At 59.9% G+C, this 18745-nt stretch overlaps 3 protein-coding genes across 4 annotated transcripts in view; 1 reads left to right on the top strand and 2 right to left on the bottom strand.

The window, feature by feature from the left end:
• Window positions 1-393: 393 nt before the first annotated feature.
• LOC128152545 (interferon-induced transmembrane protein 2-like) lies at window positions 394-1488 on the bottom strand. Its single transcript, XM_052810903.1, has 2 exons — window positions 898-1488; window positions 394-586 (listed from the first exon to the last, which is right to left on the bottom strand). The coding sequence occupies exons 1-2, from the start codon at window positions 1111-1113 to the stop codon at window positions 401-403; spliced, it is 402 nt and encodes a 133-aa protein (XP_052666863.1). The 5' UTR covers window positions 1114-1488; the 3' UTR covers window positions 394-400.
• Window positions 1489-6537: 5049 nt separating this feature from the next.
• LOC128152543 (dispanin subfamily A member 2b-like) lies at window positions 6538-7994 on the bottom strand. Its single transcript, XM_052810902.1, has 2 exons — window positions 7714-7994; window positions 6538-7101 (listed from the first exon to the last, which is right to left on the bottom strand). The coding sequence occupies exons 1-2, from the start codon at window positions 7924-7926 to the stop codon at window positions 6907-6909; spliced, it is 408 nt and encodes a 135-aa protein (XP_052666862.1). The 5' UTR covers window positions 7927-7994; the 3' UTR covers window positions 6538-6906.
• A 2496-nt stretch (window positions 7995-10490) lies between these two features.
• The window catches only part of B4GALNT4 (beta-1,4-N-acetyl-galactosaminyltransferase 4), a 31893-nt gene continuing 23638 nt past the window's right edge, over window positions 10491-18745 (top strand). The window contains exon 1 of one of the 2 annotated variants that reach the window (XM_052811532.1): window positions 10491-10595. Coding sequence is in view for 1 of the 2 variants with exons in the window: in XM_052811531.1 (XP_052667491.1) it covers window positions 11983-12133 (151 nt within the window). In the remaining variant the exon portion in view is untranslated. Of the gene's footprint in view, window positions 10596-11746; window positions 12134-18745 lie in introns of those variants that run through there. The other variant, XM_052811531.1, reaches the window with a different exon arrangement.

Below are 18745 nucleotides of genomic sequence, written 5' to 3'. Positions count from 1 at the left end.
CTGCTCTTCCTCGCTCAGCCCTGCCTCCCCGCTCGTCTGAGTTTCGGGGCAGCCCCGGCCCCCCAAGGTGGGGATGCCTGGGGGGAATAACGCCTCCCCAAACCCAGAAGCATGACATTTCCAAGGAGAAGGGTGGGGAAGGAGCTTTATTTTCTCTGAGCTCACCCCACAGGTTCATGCTGAAGAGGGTTGTCTCAGTCAGGGTGCACCAGGAGGGTGCCTGAGGACACCCCCTTGTCCAGTGGGAGTGGGGAGAAAGGTCCCACAGGAGCCGCACGTCTCCCCCCACGAGTGAGGCAGGTGGGTATTGGATGAGCAGGGCGGAGGGGTTATCAAGGCGCCTGTTAAAAATTATTCACTTTCAAGGTAATAAAGGAAAAGGGAGCAGCCGTTTCTTATCTCAGGTAGGGGCGAAGCCTTGCCATGATTTCGGGAGCACCGTGGGAGGGAGCCAGGAGCTGGCTGCCCACCTTACCCCACTGGTGGGAGACGGTTCGGGGCTCGCTCGAGCCCGCAGGAGGAGAGCTGGACCCACCGCACTGCCTGGGTCCCCCTTTCCCAAAGCACCAAAGGAGGACGGGCGGCCCTCAAACGGTGACTTTTCTGGGGACGTTGGGTGCAGAGCGGCGTGGTGGGGCTGGATGCGGCAGGAGGGAGTGGGGGGAGTCTCCTGGGGAGGGGGAAGATGGGGACTGAGGTGGGGATGGGGCGATTTGGGACAAGATGGGACGGGGTGAGATGGGGTGGGACAAGACAGGACAGGATGGGATTCGGTGGGGTGGGACAAGATGAGCCAGGAAGAGATGGGACTGGGGAGCCCTGGTATGGGACCAGGCAGCAGGCGGGACCCCCGAGCCAGGCACAGGAGTGGTGGGACGGGGGTGACTTTCACCTCACCTTAATGGAGAAGATGAGCGCGACGAAGCCCAGGCAGAAGAAGTTGCCGAACATGGTGTTGAAGAAGGACCAGAGCACAAAGTCCTGGGGGTTGGGGACAGGCTCCTGCTGAACAAAAGAGGTGATGGTGGGGCCGAAGGCGGTGGCCGGGGAGCCTGCCCCGTTCCTGCCGTAGGGCTGCATGTTGATGCTGACGGACTGGGGGAAGTTCTCCATGGCAGCTTGGCACTAGTGAGGAGCAGGGGCACAGGTGCCTGGGCTAGTTATAGGCAAGAGGAAGGGTTTGCCAGGGTGGGGCCACCCTGCCTGACACCACGCAGGACACCGGGATGGGCACACCAGCTCTCTCGGGGGACGGGCTGCAGGGTGGGGTGGGCTCCCTGGGTGTGCTGGGGACTTAGGGCCAGGTTGGGGGAGAGAGCCGCAGCCCCGGGCACGGTCTGCGGGGCAGGCGGAGGGGGATGCCCACAGGTCGGGCGATGCCACGGGGCGGGCGCCTCGCCTGTGCTTCTTTGCTTTTTGCCCTCTTGGGCTGATAAGTGATTCCTGCCCTGGGCAGGTTAGGGCAGAGGCACGCCACTGGGATTACTCAGTCGCAGCGGGGACATGCCACTGGTGGGGGGCACCCACCAGCCCCCCAAAGCCCCCTCCCCAGCTGCAAACCACCACCGAGGGCTCGATCCCCATCCGCAGAAGCTAAAGCCAGCAGCAGCGGCGGGGGTCCCCCAACTGCTGGGTTTGCATGTTGGGTTTCAAGGGTTTTCTCCTCTCTTTGGTTTGGGCATCCATGACGAGGTCTTGCAGCCATGATGAAGTCTTGTGGCTGCCGCAAGAAGGTTGAGGGGTGGAAAAAAGAAAGAAGAAAGCTTCAAGAAAGCAGCAGGAACGTAAAAACCGTCTGAATCAAAAAACCACCAAGGCACAGAGCTACAAACTATGTGGGTTTTGGAAACATCAGTATCCTTCCTGCTTGGTGGCTGGCTCCTGGAAGCCGAGTGCGAGGCTGATATAGGGAAACTCAGCCCTCATATTTTTCTGAGAAAAGATTTTATCCCACTCAGAAAGAGCAGAGGGTTTGCACCAGGAGGAGGGCAAAGGCGTTCGTCACCTGCGCTTGTAGCCATGCAGGTTTTCTGGCCGTGCCTGTAATTTGGGTGCGGATCTGAAAGTCCCAGTCCCAGCCCCTGACGTCACTTTTCCCAAGCCCACACGAAAATAAAGATTTCTTTTTTTTTTTTTTTTTTTTTCCTCCTCAGCTACTTCCTTGGTGGCACAGAGTAATGAGGTTTGTTAAGTTGTGGTGATAATTAAGGAATTGCTGTGAGAAGTGGGGAGGCTGGTGGGGATGGGCATGGGGATGGAGGGAGGAGGGCTTGGGCTCGGTGGGGTTTTCTGGGTGGGTGTTTGCACCCCAGTCCCAACACCTGATGTATGTGCTGCTGAAAAAGCTGCTGGCAGGAGCCCAGCGGAGGTTCCCCATTTTGGGCTGCTGGGGTCCCTCCATGGGGCATTATCTGCTTCTGCAGCTTGTGTGGAGGCGAAGGGACCTGTGGCGTTGGGATGCTGGCCAGGGGCAACTGGCAGCCACCAGGACCAAGCGCAGCCAGTTTGTTCCTTGTCCCTCATTTCTGAGTGTCCATTTAGGGATCCCATTTCCCACAAACTCCTGCCACAAGTGGGATTACAGCTGGTGTCTCACCAACCTGCGCTTGCTGCCAACCTCCCACCGAAATCCCTACCTCCCCACCTGCATTTCCAGCTTTTTCATTTATTTGCCCGTGCACCTGAACAAACGAGACACTAGAAAGCCGAGAGACAAAGTTCAGTCCTCATTACTGCTGCTGGCTGGGTGCCTCTACCTGGCTCCGCTCCCACCCGCACCCCCAGCCCTTGGGGAGGTGCTTCAGTTCCCAGGGCTGCTCCTGAGCGGGGCCGGGCAGAGTTAAGGGGATGTGGTGGGTGATGGCTTTTGGGGCAAGCGCCGGAGGGAAGGTGCAGGAAAGCGAAACGCCGGGGTGGAGGGTGGCTTTTGCGTGCCTGGAGGGAAGGGTCTGCAAGGTGAATGCAGGACCGTGAGGTTTGCAGGAGGCTTGTTCAGCTGGGTTGAGAGCGGCTCGCTGGGTTACACGGCCCGCCGAGGGCCGGCACGGGTCCCACCGCTTGCTCAGCACTCGCTTCTGGCAGCGTGGCTGGGAGCTCAAGGGCTCGGTGGCTCCTTGCCAACAGCCTTGAAGCCATTGCCGTAAGAGCAGGAACAGGCTGTTCACATTCTCGGAGTACGGCTGTCCTGCCCCTCCCCATTGCGGGGCGGCAGCCCCCGGATCGGGTGGGTTTACCCTAGAAAAAGGGCTTTGCTCTCCCTGCTTTCAGAGCCCACCCTGTTCCTGCTGTCCCACCTGGCTCCCTCCCAGCACTCACCAGGACCCTGTGCCAAGGGGCATCCCCATGCTGAAAAGCCCCAATTGCACTTTGGGGAGACAGAGGAGGGTTTTGGGGCGGTGCAGAGGGCGAGGGGCTGCTTATTCCTGTCTGACTCCATCCTGCTCCCGACAGGGATATCCAACTAGGACTGCCCTGGTGGGTTTTGGGCTGCAGAACATCCTTAGGAAGACGTGCCCCAGGATTTTTTGCATGCGTTGGCTGATTGAGGAGGGGGAAGAGCATGCAGTGAGCCCACACCCCCATGCAAACCCAGACGGGCATCAAAACCCCCTGGGGCAGCAATGTACAGGGAGGGATTTGGGCAGAACAAGGCTGGATCCCGCTTCTGCCGGGGTCGGGAAGAAAGCAGGATGAGGAAGGCGGGCACAGGAGCTGGTGTGATCCAGCACAGCCCGCCGGCATGCCGCCAACCCCTTGGACAATGGGATGTGGCTGCTGCCAGCACTGTAATGAAGCAGCCAAGAGCCTGAACAGTCAGGGCGATGTTTTTGAGCAGGGGTTTGCTGCTCTTTTAAAAAACTTCTCACCCCTCCCACAGCTGGATGGGGACGTTTGAACCAGTATCCTGCTGGCGAGCGCGTCGGTGGCCTGTGAGCCAGGTGGGCAGTGAGCAGCCCAGTTTGCAACTGGGAGCATGTGCTTGTTTGCTCTTACGGGAAGAAGCAGAGGAATAAATGATTCACCAGAAGGTCGGTGCCAGGGAGCCTGCAACAAATAACCGTTTTGTTTTGCGGGCAGCATTTCTGACATCTTACTCATGAGCGTGGCTTCTTGGCGGGAGCCTGATGTTCTTGGGGAGAGAGAAAAAAAAGAACCTCTTTTTTCCCATCCTTGTGAGGCCCCAGCCCTGAGGACCTGAGCCTGCTGAGGGTGAGGAGTGCGAAGGCTTCCAGCGAGCTGGGGAAAGGGGAAGCCAGGCCAACCACATACTTGAAGCTCTGCCAGATGGGCTTCAGCCAGGAGTTTTTGCGGGGCCTCGTCCAGGTCACTTTGGACACCGCCGAAGCCAGGCAGCCGAGTGCCACATGCCAGCAGCCCTGGAGGTACGAGGATTACTGGCCGCTTCCCAGCCAGCCCTTACATTGAGGCGGCAGGGATGGCTGGCGTGAAGGCTTGATGCTTGTCATGGTTTAACCCCAGCTGGTAACTAAGCCCCACGCAGCTCCTCGCTCACTGCCCCACTGTGGGATGGGGGAGAGACTCGGAAGAATAAAAGTGAGAAAACTCATGGGTTGAGATAAAGACAGTTTAGTAAGTAAAGCAGACCGTAGGGTTTAACATTGCAATGAACTCCTCCCCTTGTCCATGCTCCAGCTTGGACTTACCTGCAGACTGCAGTCCCTTAGGGGCGTACCTGCTCCGAGTGGAGCCTTGTCTATGAGCCACAGTCTCTTCAGGAGTATACCTGCTGCGGCAGAGACTTATCCACAGCCACAGATGCTTTGAGGTGTACCTTCTCCAGCCTGGACTTTTCCTTGGGCCACAATCCTTCAGAGGTGTACCTGCTGTGGCACAGACATAACCACTGCCACAGATGCTTCGAGATGTACCAGCTCTGGCATGGGGTTATCCACGGCCACAGATGCTTCGGGGTGTCCTGCTCCCACGTGAATTCATCCGCAGGTTGCAGTCCCTTCGACTCGAGTTCATACTGGAGTTCCAGCCTGTCCAGTACAGCACCACAGAAACAGGAGCGATGCCATGGCCATCTGCCAGCCCAGGCGCATCGCCATTGGTGTTATCAAAATGTTCCCAGGCATGGCAGTCAGATGATAAGCAGTACAGCAAGCAGCAAAAGCAAAAAGCAGCCACTAACGAGCACTAGACTCTAATACACAGTGAGGCAAACAAGCCCCATGGCAAGCACAGGAGCCTCTCGATTAATAGCTAAACAGCAGTAACAGGTATAAAGTCGATCCAGCACATTCCAATCAAAGCTGCTGTTATCTTCAACCCTTCGAGCCCTGTGTTGGGTGCCAGAAAGGACTGCTGTGGCTTAACCCCCAGCCAGCAACTAAGCACCACGCAGCCCCTTGCCCACTCCCCCCGGTGGGATGGGGGAAGAGAGTTGGAAGGGTAAAAGTGAGAAAACTCGTGGGCTGAGATAAAGACGGTTTAATAGGTAAAGCAAAAGCTGCGCACGCAGGCAAAGCAAAACAAGGAAGTAATTTACCACTTCCCATGGGCAGGCAGGCGTTCTGCCATCTCCAGGAAAGCAGGGCTCCATCATGCGTAACGGTGACTTGGGAAGACAAACGCCATCACTCCGAACATCCCCCCCCTTCCTTCTTCTTCCCCCAGCTTTATATGCTGAGCATGACGTCCTGTGGTCTGGAATATTCCTCGGGTCATCTGTCCCAGCTGTGTCCCCTCCCAGCTCCTTGTGCACCCCCAGCCTGCTCACTGGTGGGGTGGGGTGAGGGGCAGAAAAGGCCTTGACTCTGTATAAGCACTGCTCAGCAGTACCAAAAACATCCCTGAATTATCAACAGTTTCCAGCACAAATCCAAAACATAGCCCCATACCAGCTACTATGAAGAAGATTAACTCTATCCCAGCCGAAACCAGCACAATGCTGAAAAAGCTTTGGGGTGGGGGGGTTTTCACCTTCTCACTTCACCCCAAAAGCAGCCTTGCCTAGCTGGTGTCCCCATCACCCGGCGGTCCCAGCGCTGCCCCATGTCTCAGGGCTGAGTTGTACGGCTCTGTCCTGCAGCAAGGCGATTTGGGATGGAGCCACACCACCCACAGCTTCCCCTTCCTTCTGGAAGCCTCTGCTGGCCCCACTGCCCCCCGCATGCCTGCACGGAGTCATGTTCGAGCTCATCTTGCTTGAGCCCTTTGCACAGCACCCTCCCCCCCCCCCCAAAACCAGCTTGCTCTCAGCTCTGCTTGCTCCTACCACCCTCCTGAGGGTCAGTGAGGATGGGGGTGCTCCTGGTGACACCCCAGCAAAGACGAGGTGCTACTCGCATCCTTGGGGTGAGCCTTACAAGCGCTTTGCATCCTGTGTGGATGCCTCTTCCCCATGGGTACCCGGGTTCACCGAGCCTGGTTCATCATCTGTGTGATGCTCCATGCCAAGGGACAATTTTCCCTCTTCAGGCACATCCTGAGGGTGGATGCCATTTCTCAGCTGGCCAAACTAGGGTGGGGAACCCCAAACCACCCCCTGCCAAAATGAAACCGAGCCAGGGCAAAAGTGAAAGAAACCTTTATTTGAGCCAGGTTTTCTCCGAACAAGGCAATTCTCCTTCGGATTATTCTTAGAGGCACTTGGGGCTACAAAATCAGAGCGAAACAGCAAGCAGAAAAGCACACTCTTTTCCTTGGCTACAGCCAGTTCCTGGGTGCTCAGCTGCTGCCAGAAGAGAGGTGTCTCCAGGGAGGCCAACGAGGGCAGCCATCAGAGAGGGCTCCGTAGGGGCTTTGAGCAGCGAGGAAAGGGGGACAGGACCCCAGCGGGCTCTGGGAGGCCGCATGGATGACAACCCCCAGCTCTGAGGGGTGACGGGGGCTCCTAGCAGACGTAAGGGGGGATGCTCTGCCCACGGAACAAGGGAAGGGCTAAGTGGGGCCGAACAAGGATTGATGCTCCTGGTTGAAGAGGTTCACCACGACGATGGTGCCACTAGCGATCAGGGCGATGACGAGGATGATGAGGAAGATGTTGAGCAACAGGGCGGTGATGTTCAGGTACTTGGCGGTGGAGCCGTAGCTGAGCGCCCCGCTGTAGTCGCCGAGGACTTTGCGGTCCCTGGACTGTGGGGAGGCAGAGGGGAGAGTCAGTGGGGTTGGGGGGAGCCAGCGGAGGGGGACACCCCAGGGGGCTCCAGGCTGCAGCCGGGTGGGAGAGGTGCTGGAGGGGCTGTGCAAGCCTGAGCCGCCATGCCAGGCTGAGCTCCCTGCGAAACACCGGGGTACTCTGGGGTGCCAACTGCCCCAAACCCCTGCCTCCTCCAGAGCTTCCAGCCAGGTCTCTGTGGGGCCAGGGGTCCACGGAGTGGGGGCTTTGTGGGGTCCATTGGGCACCCTCGGCTTTGGGGCTCTGTGGGGTCCATGGGGCTCCTGTCTTGGGAGCTCTGTGGGGTGCTTTGGGCATCCCAGGGCTGGGGCTCTGTGGGGTCCACAGGTCTCCCTGGGCTTGGGGGCTCTGGGGGGTGCACGGGTCTCCCTGGGCTTGGGGGCTCTGGGGGGTCCACGGGTCTCCCTGGGCTTGGGGGGGGGCTCTGTGGGCTCCCTGGGGGGGGGTGTCTGTGGGCTCCATGAGTCTCCCTGGGGCTGGGGGCTCAGTGGGGTCCCCGGGGCCGCCCCCCACCCCACCGTGCAGGCGACGCCCGGGCTCCCCCCCCCCCCCCGGTACCCCCCCCCCACCTTCACGGAGAAGACGAGCGCCATGAAGCCCAGGCAGCAGACGTTGGCGTAGAGCGTCGTGCAGAGGGACCAGGCCAGGTGGTCGCGGGGGGGGGGCGGCGGCGGCGGCTCCACGGACACGACGGTGCTCCGCGGCAGCCCCTCCATGTCCAGCCCCTCCGCCAGCGGCTCGTAAGGCGGCAGCGCCGGCCCCAGCGGCCGCGACCGCTCCATCCCAGCGGTGTGGGGGGCTGCGGCGGGCGGGGGGAAGCGATCGGCCGCCGGCGGTTTCGTTTCCCCGAGGCCGAGGATGGGGCGGGTCGGGGCCGCCCCGTCCGGGCTCCCCTTCTGGGGGGGGGAGGAGCTCCCCGCCCCCCCCCCGGGGCGGCACGGGCCGTCCGCCGCCTGTGCCCGGCTCCCCCCTTCTTCCTTTGTCCCCCCCCTTGTCCCCGTCTTCCCCCCGTGTTTGCCCCCTTCTTCGTCCCCTTCCTTCCGTGTCCGCTTCTTTGCCCCCTTTTTGCTTTCTTTTTCTGTGTTCCCTTCGTTGCCCCTCTTTCTTTACCCTGTTTCTTCCCCCTTCTTTCTTTGCCCCCTTTTTCTTTACCCCCTTCTTCTTTACCCCCTTCTTTGCCTCCTTCTTCTTTGCCCCCTTTTTCTTTACCCCCATTTTCTTTACCCCCCTTTTCTTTACCCCTTCTTTGCCCCCTTTTTCTTTACCCCCTTCTTCCTTATCTCTTTCTTCTTTGCCCCCTTTTTCTTTACCCCCTTCTTCCTTATCTCTTTCTTCTTTGCCCCTTTTTCTTTACCCCTTCTTCTTTCCTCCCTTTGCCCCCTTCTTTCCTTGTCCCCTTTTACCTTGCCCCCTTTTTCTGTGCCCCCTTCTTTCCTTGCCCCTTTCTCTGTCCCCTTCTTTGTCCCCTCCTGGGGCGACCATCTGGGGTCAACCCTGAGCGTTTTGGGGTGCTTGGTGAAGAAACTCTAAATAAGGTCCCTGCCGCATAGCACTGGGAACCCCCCCTTGCCTCCCCCTGTCAGCCTCAAACCCCAGCTCCCCACAGTTTGGATTTTCAGCAGAAGCGGTCAAGGCCAACGGGACACAACTTCAAGGCCCCTAAAGTTTCTAGCTCCATCGAGGAGAAAGGCTTTTGGCAGAAGAAGCCCTGGCCGGGATTATTGTCCCTTTGGCAGGGTGCGGATTGCCGCTCCCTTAATTTTTTGGAGGGGGTTTCTTCCCGGAAACCTCGTCAAGGCAGGGCTGAGTGCACAGCTGGCGTGGGGAGGCAGGATGCCGTGCGAAGGGCTTGGGCTTGTGCCTGCCTGTGAAATCCCCGAAATCCCGCTGGGGTGGGGGGAGAGCGGCTTCAGGCAGCACTGGGATGGCTGGCTGCGAGCTCATCCCCTCCAGCTCTGTCACCTCTCAGGCAGCCCTTTACAGGGTCAAAGCAGTCAGGAGCAAACCCTGCTCTCACAGAGGGACCCAAGCCCGGCTCTGACTCCATCCCCCACAAATATGGGGGGAGGCCAGAAGATGCCACTTGTTGGGGACATCATTTGGGACCTGCAAAAAGCACCGTGCCGGCTCCCTGCGGTCCCCAAAGGTACCAGACCCCTTATGAAAATTCCCCTCCCTCACTGTTACACCAACCAGTCTTTATAGTATGACAGTGTATTAACTTTGTTAATACATCTTAATTCGGATTATACACTGTAATATGAGGAGGTAACAAAATTTTATTGGCAACTCTGGGATTGTTCATGCTTAAGTAAAACAAACAAAAGGGCAGCCTGGCCCTGGAAATACGGACTTTGCTTCTCAGAAGCTTCGAGTTGTCCATGAAAGTTAAAGGATGCCCCGGGACAACCAAGATCATGCCAGCATCCTAAACCCTTCTGACACATCTTGGAATCCCTCCCAGCATCATCTGGCATCACAGAGCAGTCCGGCAAGACTGACTCCAGGGACATCTGGCTCAATGGATAATCAGTGAGACTTTGCAATACCGCAAAACTAGAGTTGCTTTGTGAAGTTTGACTACAATTCGTAATCGGTAGCATAGGCGCTAGTAATTAGTCGAGTCGTCTTGTACCTGACCGATCGAAGGGTATGAGAATCCTCTGTGAAGCCACATTTGGGGTGCCCCAGTTGGGCTGGGACCCCTTGTGCATGAATATTTGCTTTTGTAATTCTGTACTTTGTGTCCCAGCTTCTCTCCTTGGTCACTACGGGCCAGTCACAAATTTTTTTGGGATGTCCCACCGGTGTTCCCAAACCTCCCAGACCCCCCCCAGGGCCGCTGGCAGGGTGGGAAGAGGTTGAACCTCGGTCCCTTGGCCGAAGGCTGTGCAAACAGCCATGTCCTGAGCCGCGGCCTCCCGCTCCCTTTGCTGCAGAGGTGCTAAAAATGGGGGAAATAACGGCTTAATTTCCCCAGATGCGCGTCTTCCACATCGGTTGGGAGAGCCTTGTGCAGAGATCCCCTTCCTCCCGGCCTCCTCCTCCTCCTCCTGGCTGGGGCAGCCCTGCCAGCCCCTGGCCACCCCAGCCCGCTGCAGGGCTCAGTGCCTGTTTGCTTCCTAACATGGACCGAGCTTCCCACTGCAGCTTTCCCCGCCTGTTTGTCTAAATTGGGCTTAATTACCGTCTAATTAACCTTCCACATCCTTAAGGGAGGGGAGCGCAGGGAAACGAAACCCAGAGCACTGGTGCCCTCTAGTTTTCTCAGCTGGGAATGTACTTTTTTTCTCCAATAACTGATTTCTTGTGTGTTTTTGTCCCAGCTCCGAGCCGCAGCAAGGAGGAGCTGCTGCCTCAACTTGTGGGGCGGGAAAGGAGACAAAAAAAAGCGCCCTGATGTTTTCGCCACTGTGCTGCAGCGGGAAAAACCAGCCTGTGCATCGGTGAAGTGAGTTGTGGCCGGTCTCAGCCTGGCTGAGCCCCTGCAGCCCCGAGGAGTAGCCCTGGTGAGCGGCTCCTTCAAGGTGGTGCAGCCTGTAACCCTCCATCAGCAAGGCCTTGGTTGCTGTCAGTGTAATTACGTCTTGCTGCTAATTACTGTTAGGCTTTGCACGGGGTGAGCTACAGCCCTCCTTCTTCCAGACGGCCCTGCTGGCAGAAGTGGCCTCGGCCCCGGGGGTCACTGCACCCAGTGAGGGGGATCCCGGGGATTCCAGCCCCCGTGGGATCCTGTGCATCCAGCAAGGGGGATCCCGGGGATCCCAGCCCCCGTGGGATCCCGTGCATCCAGCGAGGGGGATCCGGGGGATCCCAGCCCCTGTGGGATCGCTGCATCCAGCGAGGGGGATCCGGGGGATCCCAGCCCCTGTGGGATCGCTGCACCCAGCGAGGGGAATCCCTGCACCCAGCGAGGGGTATCCCAGCCCCCGTGGGATCCCGTGCACCCAGCGAGGGGGATCCGGGGGATCTCAGCCCCAGTGCGATCCCTGTACCCAGCAAGTGGGGATCAGGGGGACCCCACCACTCGCCCCTATGGGATCCCTGCACCCAGGGAGGGGGGATCCCAGGGATGCCTGCATCCGAGCCCGTGGGATCCCTGCACCCGGCGAGGGGGGGCCGGGGGGATCCTCGCACCAGTGAGGGGGATCCCGCTCCCCCCCGCGGACGGAATCGGGCCCCGCAGCCCCTGCCGCGGCCGCGCGGGAACGTACCATCCCCGCCGGGGGGGGGAGGGGTCGGGGGGCGGCCCCGCCGAGGCCCGCGTCACCGGTCCCGCCGGCCCCGCCGGGCCCAGCGGCGCGGAGAGCCCTTCCTCTCCCGCCCCGCCGCCGCGCAGGGACAGGGACAGGGACAGGGACGTGAACGGGGACACGGTCACCAGTCGTGTGTGTGTGTCTGTCCCCCGCCGCGCTCCCCATGGCCTCTCCCGCGGCGCCTCGCGGGGATGCCGGCCCGTTGGCGTGGAGACGCGCGGCGCCTCCGCGGGCTCCTCCCCCGCGGGCCACCCATTGGCGGTGGTCCCGCGCTGGGCGTCTCGCGATTGGCCGGCGGTGCCGTCGCTCGGGCCGAGGGGGCGTGGCGGCAGCACCGCCCCGCACTAACCCCCCCCGCCTTCATCCCGCCGCGGCCCCGCTCATTCATTCCCCCACCCGCGGGTGCCGGCGCGACGGGGCGGCGGCGATGCACCGGGCGGCCGGGGGTCACCGCGCCGAGCCGCGCCGCCGCCCCGCTGCCCTCGCAGCCGGCCCGTAACGAGCGGGCTCGGGCGGGCGGGGGGCCCGATGGGCCGGGGCTAGGCCGGCGGCGGCGGCGGCGGGGGCGATGCGGGCGGCAGGATGCCGCGGCTCCCGGTGAAGAAGCTCCGGAAGCAGCTGAAGCTGCTGCTGCTGCTGGTGCTGCTCACCTTCGCCGTCTGGTTCACCTACCTCCACATCAGCCTGGTGCGCCAGGGCCGCGCCCTGCGCCTCCCCTTCGCCTACGGCAGAGGTAACTGGAGGGGGGGGCGGGCGGGCGACATCCCTCCCCAACCGGGGACAGCACCGGGGGTCCCCCCCCGACCCCCATCACCCCTCGGTGCGAGGCCTCGGTGGGGTTTGGGGTCGCCCCGTAAAGGGTGGTGGGTGCCCCCCACCACGCTGGGCTTCTAGAGCATACGCCCCCCTCCCGCCGGCCCCGCTCCCACCCAGCACCCGCAGAGTGGGGACCCCCCCCCCCGGCCCAATGGCGGCTTTCCATCCCGCACCGCCCAGGTGGGTTTGGGGAGAGCGGGACCCTGCCACGGGCACCTCGGCACCGCACCCCGGTGTTGCACCGTCAGGGAGCGGGGTGACCGGAGGAGACCCAGGAGGGACCCCAAACCGGTCGGGGGGGTTTCATTCCCGCCCCCCCTCCCCCAGCCTCGAGTGGCTCCGTCCTCATTTTTCCGCCCGCCACTTTGGCTGTGATGACAAAGAAGGCCATTTATAGCCACTCGCTGCTGCCTGGAAGGGGCAAACCCAAACCCTCCCATCCTTTCCCAACACTTTCTCAGCACGTCCTTCTTTATCGGAAAAAAAAAAAAAAATCCATCCTCCTCCAACCCTCGGCTTGCACCCAGGGATGCAATCCAGGATGCTCCGGCAGGGCTAATCCGGAGGGACAGGTGCTAGCACTTGCCCTATGCTTCGGCTTTGTGGTTAATTACTCCCAGCTTTACCCTTGCAGACCTCGCTGGGCTGCTCGGGTGGCATAAAACTGCACAAAATATTTGCCGGGTGAAACTTGAGCTGTAACATTTCTGGTCGGACTGAACTCGCCTAGCGGTTTTTGTCCTAAAAAAAATAAGAAAGAAATGAGCGTTACTGCTTATTTAGGCAAGAAATGACTTTCCTGAGCGGGTCAGAGCAGTTCTGGAGACCGGTGAAGCCTCTCAGCTGGCAAACCCAAAGTTTCCGACCATAGCAGCAGCATGATCCTGCAAATTTTTGGGCCTTATGGTAAAATCGGGATAATGCTAATACGAGAAGCAGGAAATGAGGCTGCTTGTGCATCGCCTCAAAGGAGGGGTTATGGGGAGGCTGCGCCGCTTGTTTTCTTTTCTCCGCTGCAGGGTCGTGCTTAATGGAAAAGCCACAAGTTACAGAAGTCTAACCGCAAGCGGCTGCCCTGTGTCTCTGCAATTATCCTGGTGTTAAGGAGGGCCGAGTCCTTCCTCTTTCGGGGCCGGCAGCCTCGGGCAGGGGGGTAGATGGTGTGGGATCGCTGGCCCTGCGGATGGCTGGCTGTGAAAACTGCGGATTGGGGTCCCTCTGGGTGTCGGGATGCAGCGGTGTGAGAGCGAGATGAGGTTTTCCTCCGTGGCTTCATCTGGGGAGGGTGAACAGAGCAATGCCTGTGTGCCGGTGCCTTCCCTGAGTGTGTTTTCGGGTGCTGAACCCGGTGGGTGCCTATTCCTGCTCTCCCTTACCTCCTCCCTACGTGCCCTGCATCCCAGCCTGCCCCTCAGGGTGCTTTGAGGGGGGACGTAGGGTTTGCTGTAGCAGCGAGGAGATGCACAGCCCCGCTCCGGCTCGCAGCGGGGAAACCCTGCAGCACGGCTGGACGGCTGTGAGCCGGGGCTGTGATCAGCGCACGGCTTTGGGGGAGAAGAGGGTCTGCGGGAGGTGGGGAAAGAGATGGGGATGGCGTGGGGGGATCGTGGCTTGGGAGGTGCCAGGCAAGGGCAGCGCTCCAGAGTGTTTTCCACTGGTCCGGCGATGGGGTTTGGATTCGCCCCATGCCATGGGGAGCACGGGCATCTTCTCTGGCTAGGGTGCGGCGAGGTGGGTGCTTCCCCAGGGGAAGCTGGACCTCGCCGGGGCTGGATCCTGCCCCCTCCACTGTCTGGCACCAGACTCCAGGGAGATGCTGCTCCTTGCACTGGGATTTTCCCATCGGTGCCTAAAACCTGGTTGAACGTGTGGCAAAGCTGGAGTTTAGGTCCCGCTGAGCCTTTTTGGAAGCGTGGTGATGGAGAGGGGTTGGGTGGAGGCTGGGGAAGGGATTCGGTCACACATAGATGGACCCTAGACCTGCTGCTGCGACCCAGCAGAGCGCCAGAGTGGGAGAGCCAGGGAGCTGTTTTAGTTGGAAAAAATATTGAATGGAGTAAAAAAAAAAGAAAAAAACATATCTGAGAAAAAAAAAATTCAAGAAAAAGCTTGGTGCGAGAGTTTGAGGGGAGAGGGAAGGGTTTGGGGCTGAGTCGTGGAGAGAGCTGAAAGGCAGAGCTGTGCTGTGGGAGGGCTCTGGGGCAGCCCCCCTCTACCCAGTGATGTTTTCCCCTGTCACCTCGCTTGTGTTGAAGCTCCTTTGAGCCATGCTGGGGGGAAAAGCTTGCTTCTCATGGCCACGGGGGTCCTGTCACGGTGGGGATGGGGTTTGCTTTTCTCCACGTCCCAGCTTTTGCAGGAGACATCCTCCAAGCTGGTGGCAGAGCACAGTCATTGGTGTGCATTGTGTTCCCGATGGAAAGCAGCCAGTACCCGATATTCCCAGGGTCTTAGCGGGTGTCCCTGGGCTGGGGTGAGCAAGTGGGAGGGGGGGGGTCACCGTGCCCTCCTGGCTCACGTGTGTACTTTCTCCTACCTGATCTGTGGGGCTGTGGGATCTCCAGGGAGCTCTGGTGTGTCCTGGTCCCAGATCCCTTAGGGATGAGGGGGACACCTGTCCCTGAAGGGGGAGAGGTAGCTGCGGAGGATGCAGGGCTCTTCAGCATCACTGCAAGGGTCTGTGCACCAAAAGGTGTCTGAGATTCAGAGATGACTCTTTTTTTTTTTTTTTTTTTTTTTTTGGCCACTGTGAGCCAGAACCTGTCTGCCTGCTGCCAAGGGTGCTGCCCGGCTTGTGTCAGCTGGCAGAGGATGTATGGGAAAAAAAGGGTTAATTACTCATTAAATGAAGTATCACCTGGCAGAGGTACTTTCTGGAGGCTGAAGGTGCAGGGCACGAGGCTTTGGGTGGCTTGGAAGGGTGTAAGGTGGGGAGGACCAGGCCAAGTGGCGGCAGTGGGGTCTGCACATGTTGGGGAGCACAGCGAAGGTGTGGGGGGATTATTTGGGGGGTACCCGTGTCCCCTCGGCCCAGCTGGTGATCACAGATGGAGCTGGAGCATCCGGAGACTTCGCTGGGAACTGCGCTGGTGCTATGTCCCTGGTAAAATAACCCCCCTTTTCTTATCTTCTACAAGTAGATAATTACCCTTCTCTGCGTAATTGAACACACAGATTCCTCATCTGAAATAATGAGGCCATTACGGTGTTCTCCCGGCTGGAAACCGCTCAGAGGCAATGGGGTGGAAATGCTGGCGTGCCAGGTGGAAAGGAAAAAAAAGAAGAAAGAAAAGGAAGAAGGGAAAAAAAATGTCAGTAAAAATCTAAAATGGCTCTTAGCAGGGGCGTGGGGCTGGTCCTGCTCCCCTGGCAGCCATCTCGCTGGGGCAGTGATTTAGCACACGGGGCTATTGCCCACGCTGAACAAGCGGTGGTGCTGGGAGCCAGGTTTTGGGAGAGTTTTGCGACTGGGGGAGCGCAGGATGCGTGCTGGAGGATGCTAAAGGCAACTCGCTGCTAAAGCGGGGCCGTCTGGGGAGGAAAACCCAGCCGGGCTTCTTGGTACCAGCAGGACGTGGTGCTGCCTGGGTCTGGCTGCGTGTGTCCTCGTGAACTTTGTCTGGAAGAAGAGCCGCTGATGTGCGGGAGCAGGGGACACCCCTCTGCCATGGTCCAGAGGGCTCCCCAAAATACTGTGAGCCAGAGGCAGTGATGGGTTGGATGCTCTTTGTTTGGCTCAGCCCGTCGCTGCCTGCAGAGCCTTGTCCTTGCCTGTCCCTCCCCGGGGACCTGTCCTTCGGGGTCTTGCACGCAGGGAGAGCAGGAGGGAGAAGGTTTGGGATGATGTGCAGCAGCATTTCCCCTGAACTGCAGGGGATAACGCGTCTCTTTTGGACAGAGCGGTTGCGATCGGCACTTTGATTTTAATTGGGATGCTGAAACGCTGTGAACCGCTGTGGGTTTCATTCCTTTTGTCAGGGATGCTGGGAGCAGATAGGGAAGAGAATGAGAAAGAGCCTTTTGAAGACGAAGGGCAGCAGGGTTTGTGAGGAGGCTGGGTGCTGCTTTTTTTTCTCTTGGCATTGCCCTGCTCTCCTGTCCCTGCTAGAAGAGGCTACTTTCCTTGGACGGACACCCCCTTGGTGCGGGGCTCCGGTGCGGGGGAAGGCTGGTCCCATCCCTGCTGCCGACAAGGGAGGTTTGGAGCAGGGGAACAGGCTGGTTTTGGTGTCATTGGGACTGTTTCTCCAGCCGGGAAGCCCCGCAGCCCTCGTCTTCTGCGCCGGGCTGTGGCCTGGTTTGCCCTGGGCTCCTTGCCCTGCTCCTCTCAGGTGCCCCGCTCCTCTGAATCGGCTCTTTGTCACCGCGCCGGACCTGCCAAGAGCGAGCCGGATGGAAAAGGAGGCGGATGGATGGACAGACAAGCGAGCCCTGTCCTTTGGCTGGGGGGGCCTGTGGGCATCTCGGGGCTTTTTGGCAGGTGATGGGGGAGAAGTATGGGAAAAGTATGGTACTTTGGGTTAGACAAAGGCAAAAATTTGGCTATTCAAAGGCACAACTGGCTTTGAACCACCCTGCAGCAGCACCTCTCCCCAGCCTGGCCGTGACCTGGTCCCCTTGGCATCTGGGGGGGTCCCCAGAAAAGCCCCTTGAAGCCAGGGGAGGTGGGGAATTGCAGGGCTTGATAGTGGAGTGAAAACAAATGGGTTACACTGGGGTAATTTATCCTTAACTCTGCCCTCCTGCTGCTGGTTGCTGCAGCTCCGCTTGCTGCCTGTTTGGGGGGGCTGAGGGCTGGCTGTGATGCACCTCAGCGGTGGGACGGGGCAGGGTGCCTGGGCCTGATCCTGCCTGTGCTCCGGCCATCTGTCCCCAGGGTTGCGGCGGGCTGGAGTGACCGTGTGGGGACTCTGAGCTGTGCTCGGCTGCGGGGAGCTCAGTGCCAGAGCCGGTCCTCTTGCCTGCAGCTGTGACCAGTAAGGCAGGGTGTGGGGGGAGCCTGGATCTGACCCCGTACCCAGGGAAAAGGGCTTGGCCCTGGGTCCTGCTTCCTCTGCCTGAAATATTCGTGTGCGGGATGGGTGAGGGTGGGAGCAGATCCCTGGGGATTCGCCCTGCGAGCCCCAGGATTTCCAGCACTGAGCGTGCGACGGCAGGAGCAGGGATGCGGCTTTATTTCTAGGGATGCTTTGCCCTTTGCTTTGCCCTCCTGGGAGCTGCACGGTCCCTCCCCAGGGAAAGGATGTCGTGGGTGCGTTTGTCGCTCCGGTCCCTGCGGAAACCCCAGACCCCGGGCAGAGGGGATGGTTTCGGCATGTGTGTGTCTGTGTGGGGATGGGTCAGCGGGTCCCGCTGGACCTCGGTGATGGCGGAAGGAGAAGAGAGCAAAGCGCTCTGTCCCTTCACTGCTCCTCAGCCATGGAGGCTCTTCCAAGACCTGGCAGCTTAAGTCCTTTTAAAAACATGAAGAGGGACATAAAACAACCTGATTATAAATATTATTCTCAGTCCCCTTTAATGTGGGCATTTGCTGTCAATTAATTTCCTGTGCTGTTTTCCTCCTCTCGGGGTTTCTTTTGAAGTCTGCTTTAACTGCAGAGCTGTTGATGCTCTGCAGCGAGCCAGGGTCACCAGTTGCCTCCTCTGTGTCTGGGAAAAGGCGGATCCGCATGGAAGGGGCCTCTGCAAAGCCCGGCTGGCCAAGCGGTGGGGCGGCAGGTCCCTCTGCTCCATGGCATTTCTCTTCCGCCCTCGCTGTGCTGCGACGGAGTCGAGCAGCTTTCAGAGCATTCCGGAGAGGGCATCGGAGGACCCATAGCTCTGCTCATCCAGCACCGCATCCCGGGGGATTTGGCGCAGAGGGGACTTTTGCTCGCTGCCCGCATCCACCGGGCTCGGAGGGATGCGGGGAGGCGAGCGCAGCCCCGGCCGGACGCCAGCTGTGCGGCCGCGGTCACAGCCCTCTCTGTGCCGCTGGCTTCGGCATCAAAGAGACGATTGAGGGAGCGTGGCAGAGGGGGGGAGAGGAGCAGGTGGGTCCTGGCGTGCCGGGACCGGCCGTGGCAGCACGAGCCCTGTCCCGCAGCTGGCTGGCTCGATGCCCTCCGAGCCCGTGACGGCGCCGGGCACGGCACCGCTCCGGCAGCGGGCGCTTGGGCGGCCGTGGCTGTGCTGGGAGGTGCCGCGGGGTTACCCGAAAGGGCGTTTCGGTGGGTGACACGCTTCTCGGCTGCTGCCATCGCATTCGGCTTCCCCTGGCCTGGAGGTGACGGCTGCGAGGGCCGGGGCAGGGATATTGGCTTTTTATTAGGAAAACGCTCTGCTCCGAAGATGTAGCCATTATACGTCTGGAGACGCTCAGGGAGGGCGAAACACTTTCCACACCCCACGGTACGAGCTTTTCCCAAGCACCAGGAGCTTTTTGCCTTGGTGTTTGCAGAGCTTTATGCTTCCCAGCACCGCCATGCGTCTGCCCTCCATCCCTTCCCCGCTCTGTGCCGTGGCCAGGCCTCTCCGGAGCCGCTCTTTG

This window comes from Harpia harpyja, chromosome 16 (assembly GCF_026419915.1).
Source record: "Harpia harpyja isolate bHarHar1 chromosome 16, bHarHar1 primary haplotype, whole genome shotgun sequence".
NCBI classification, from domain to species: Eukaryota; Metazoa; Chordata; class Aves; order Accipitriformes; family Accipitridae; genus Harpia; species Harpia harpyja.
This window is presented reverse-complemented; position numbering and strand designations above follow the sequence as displayed.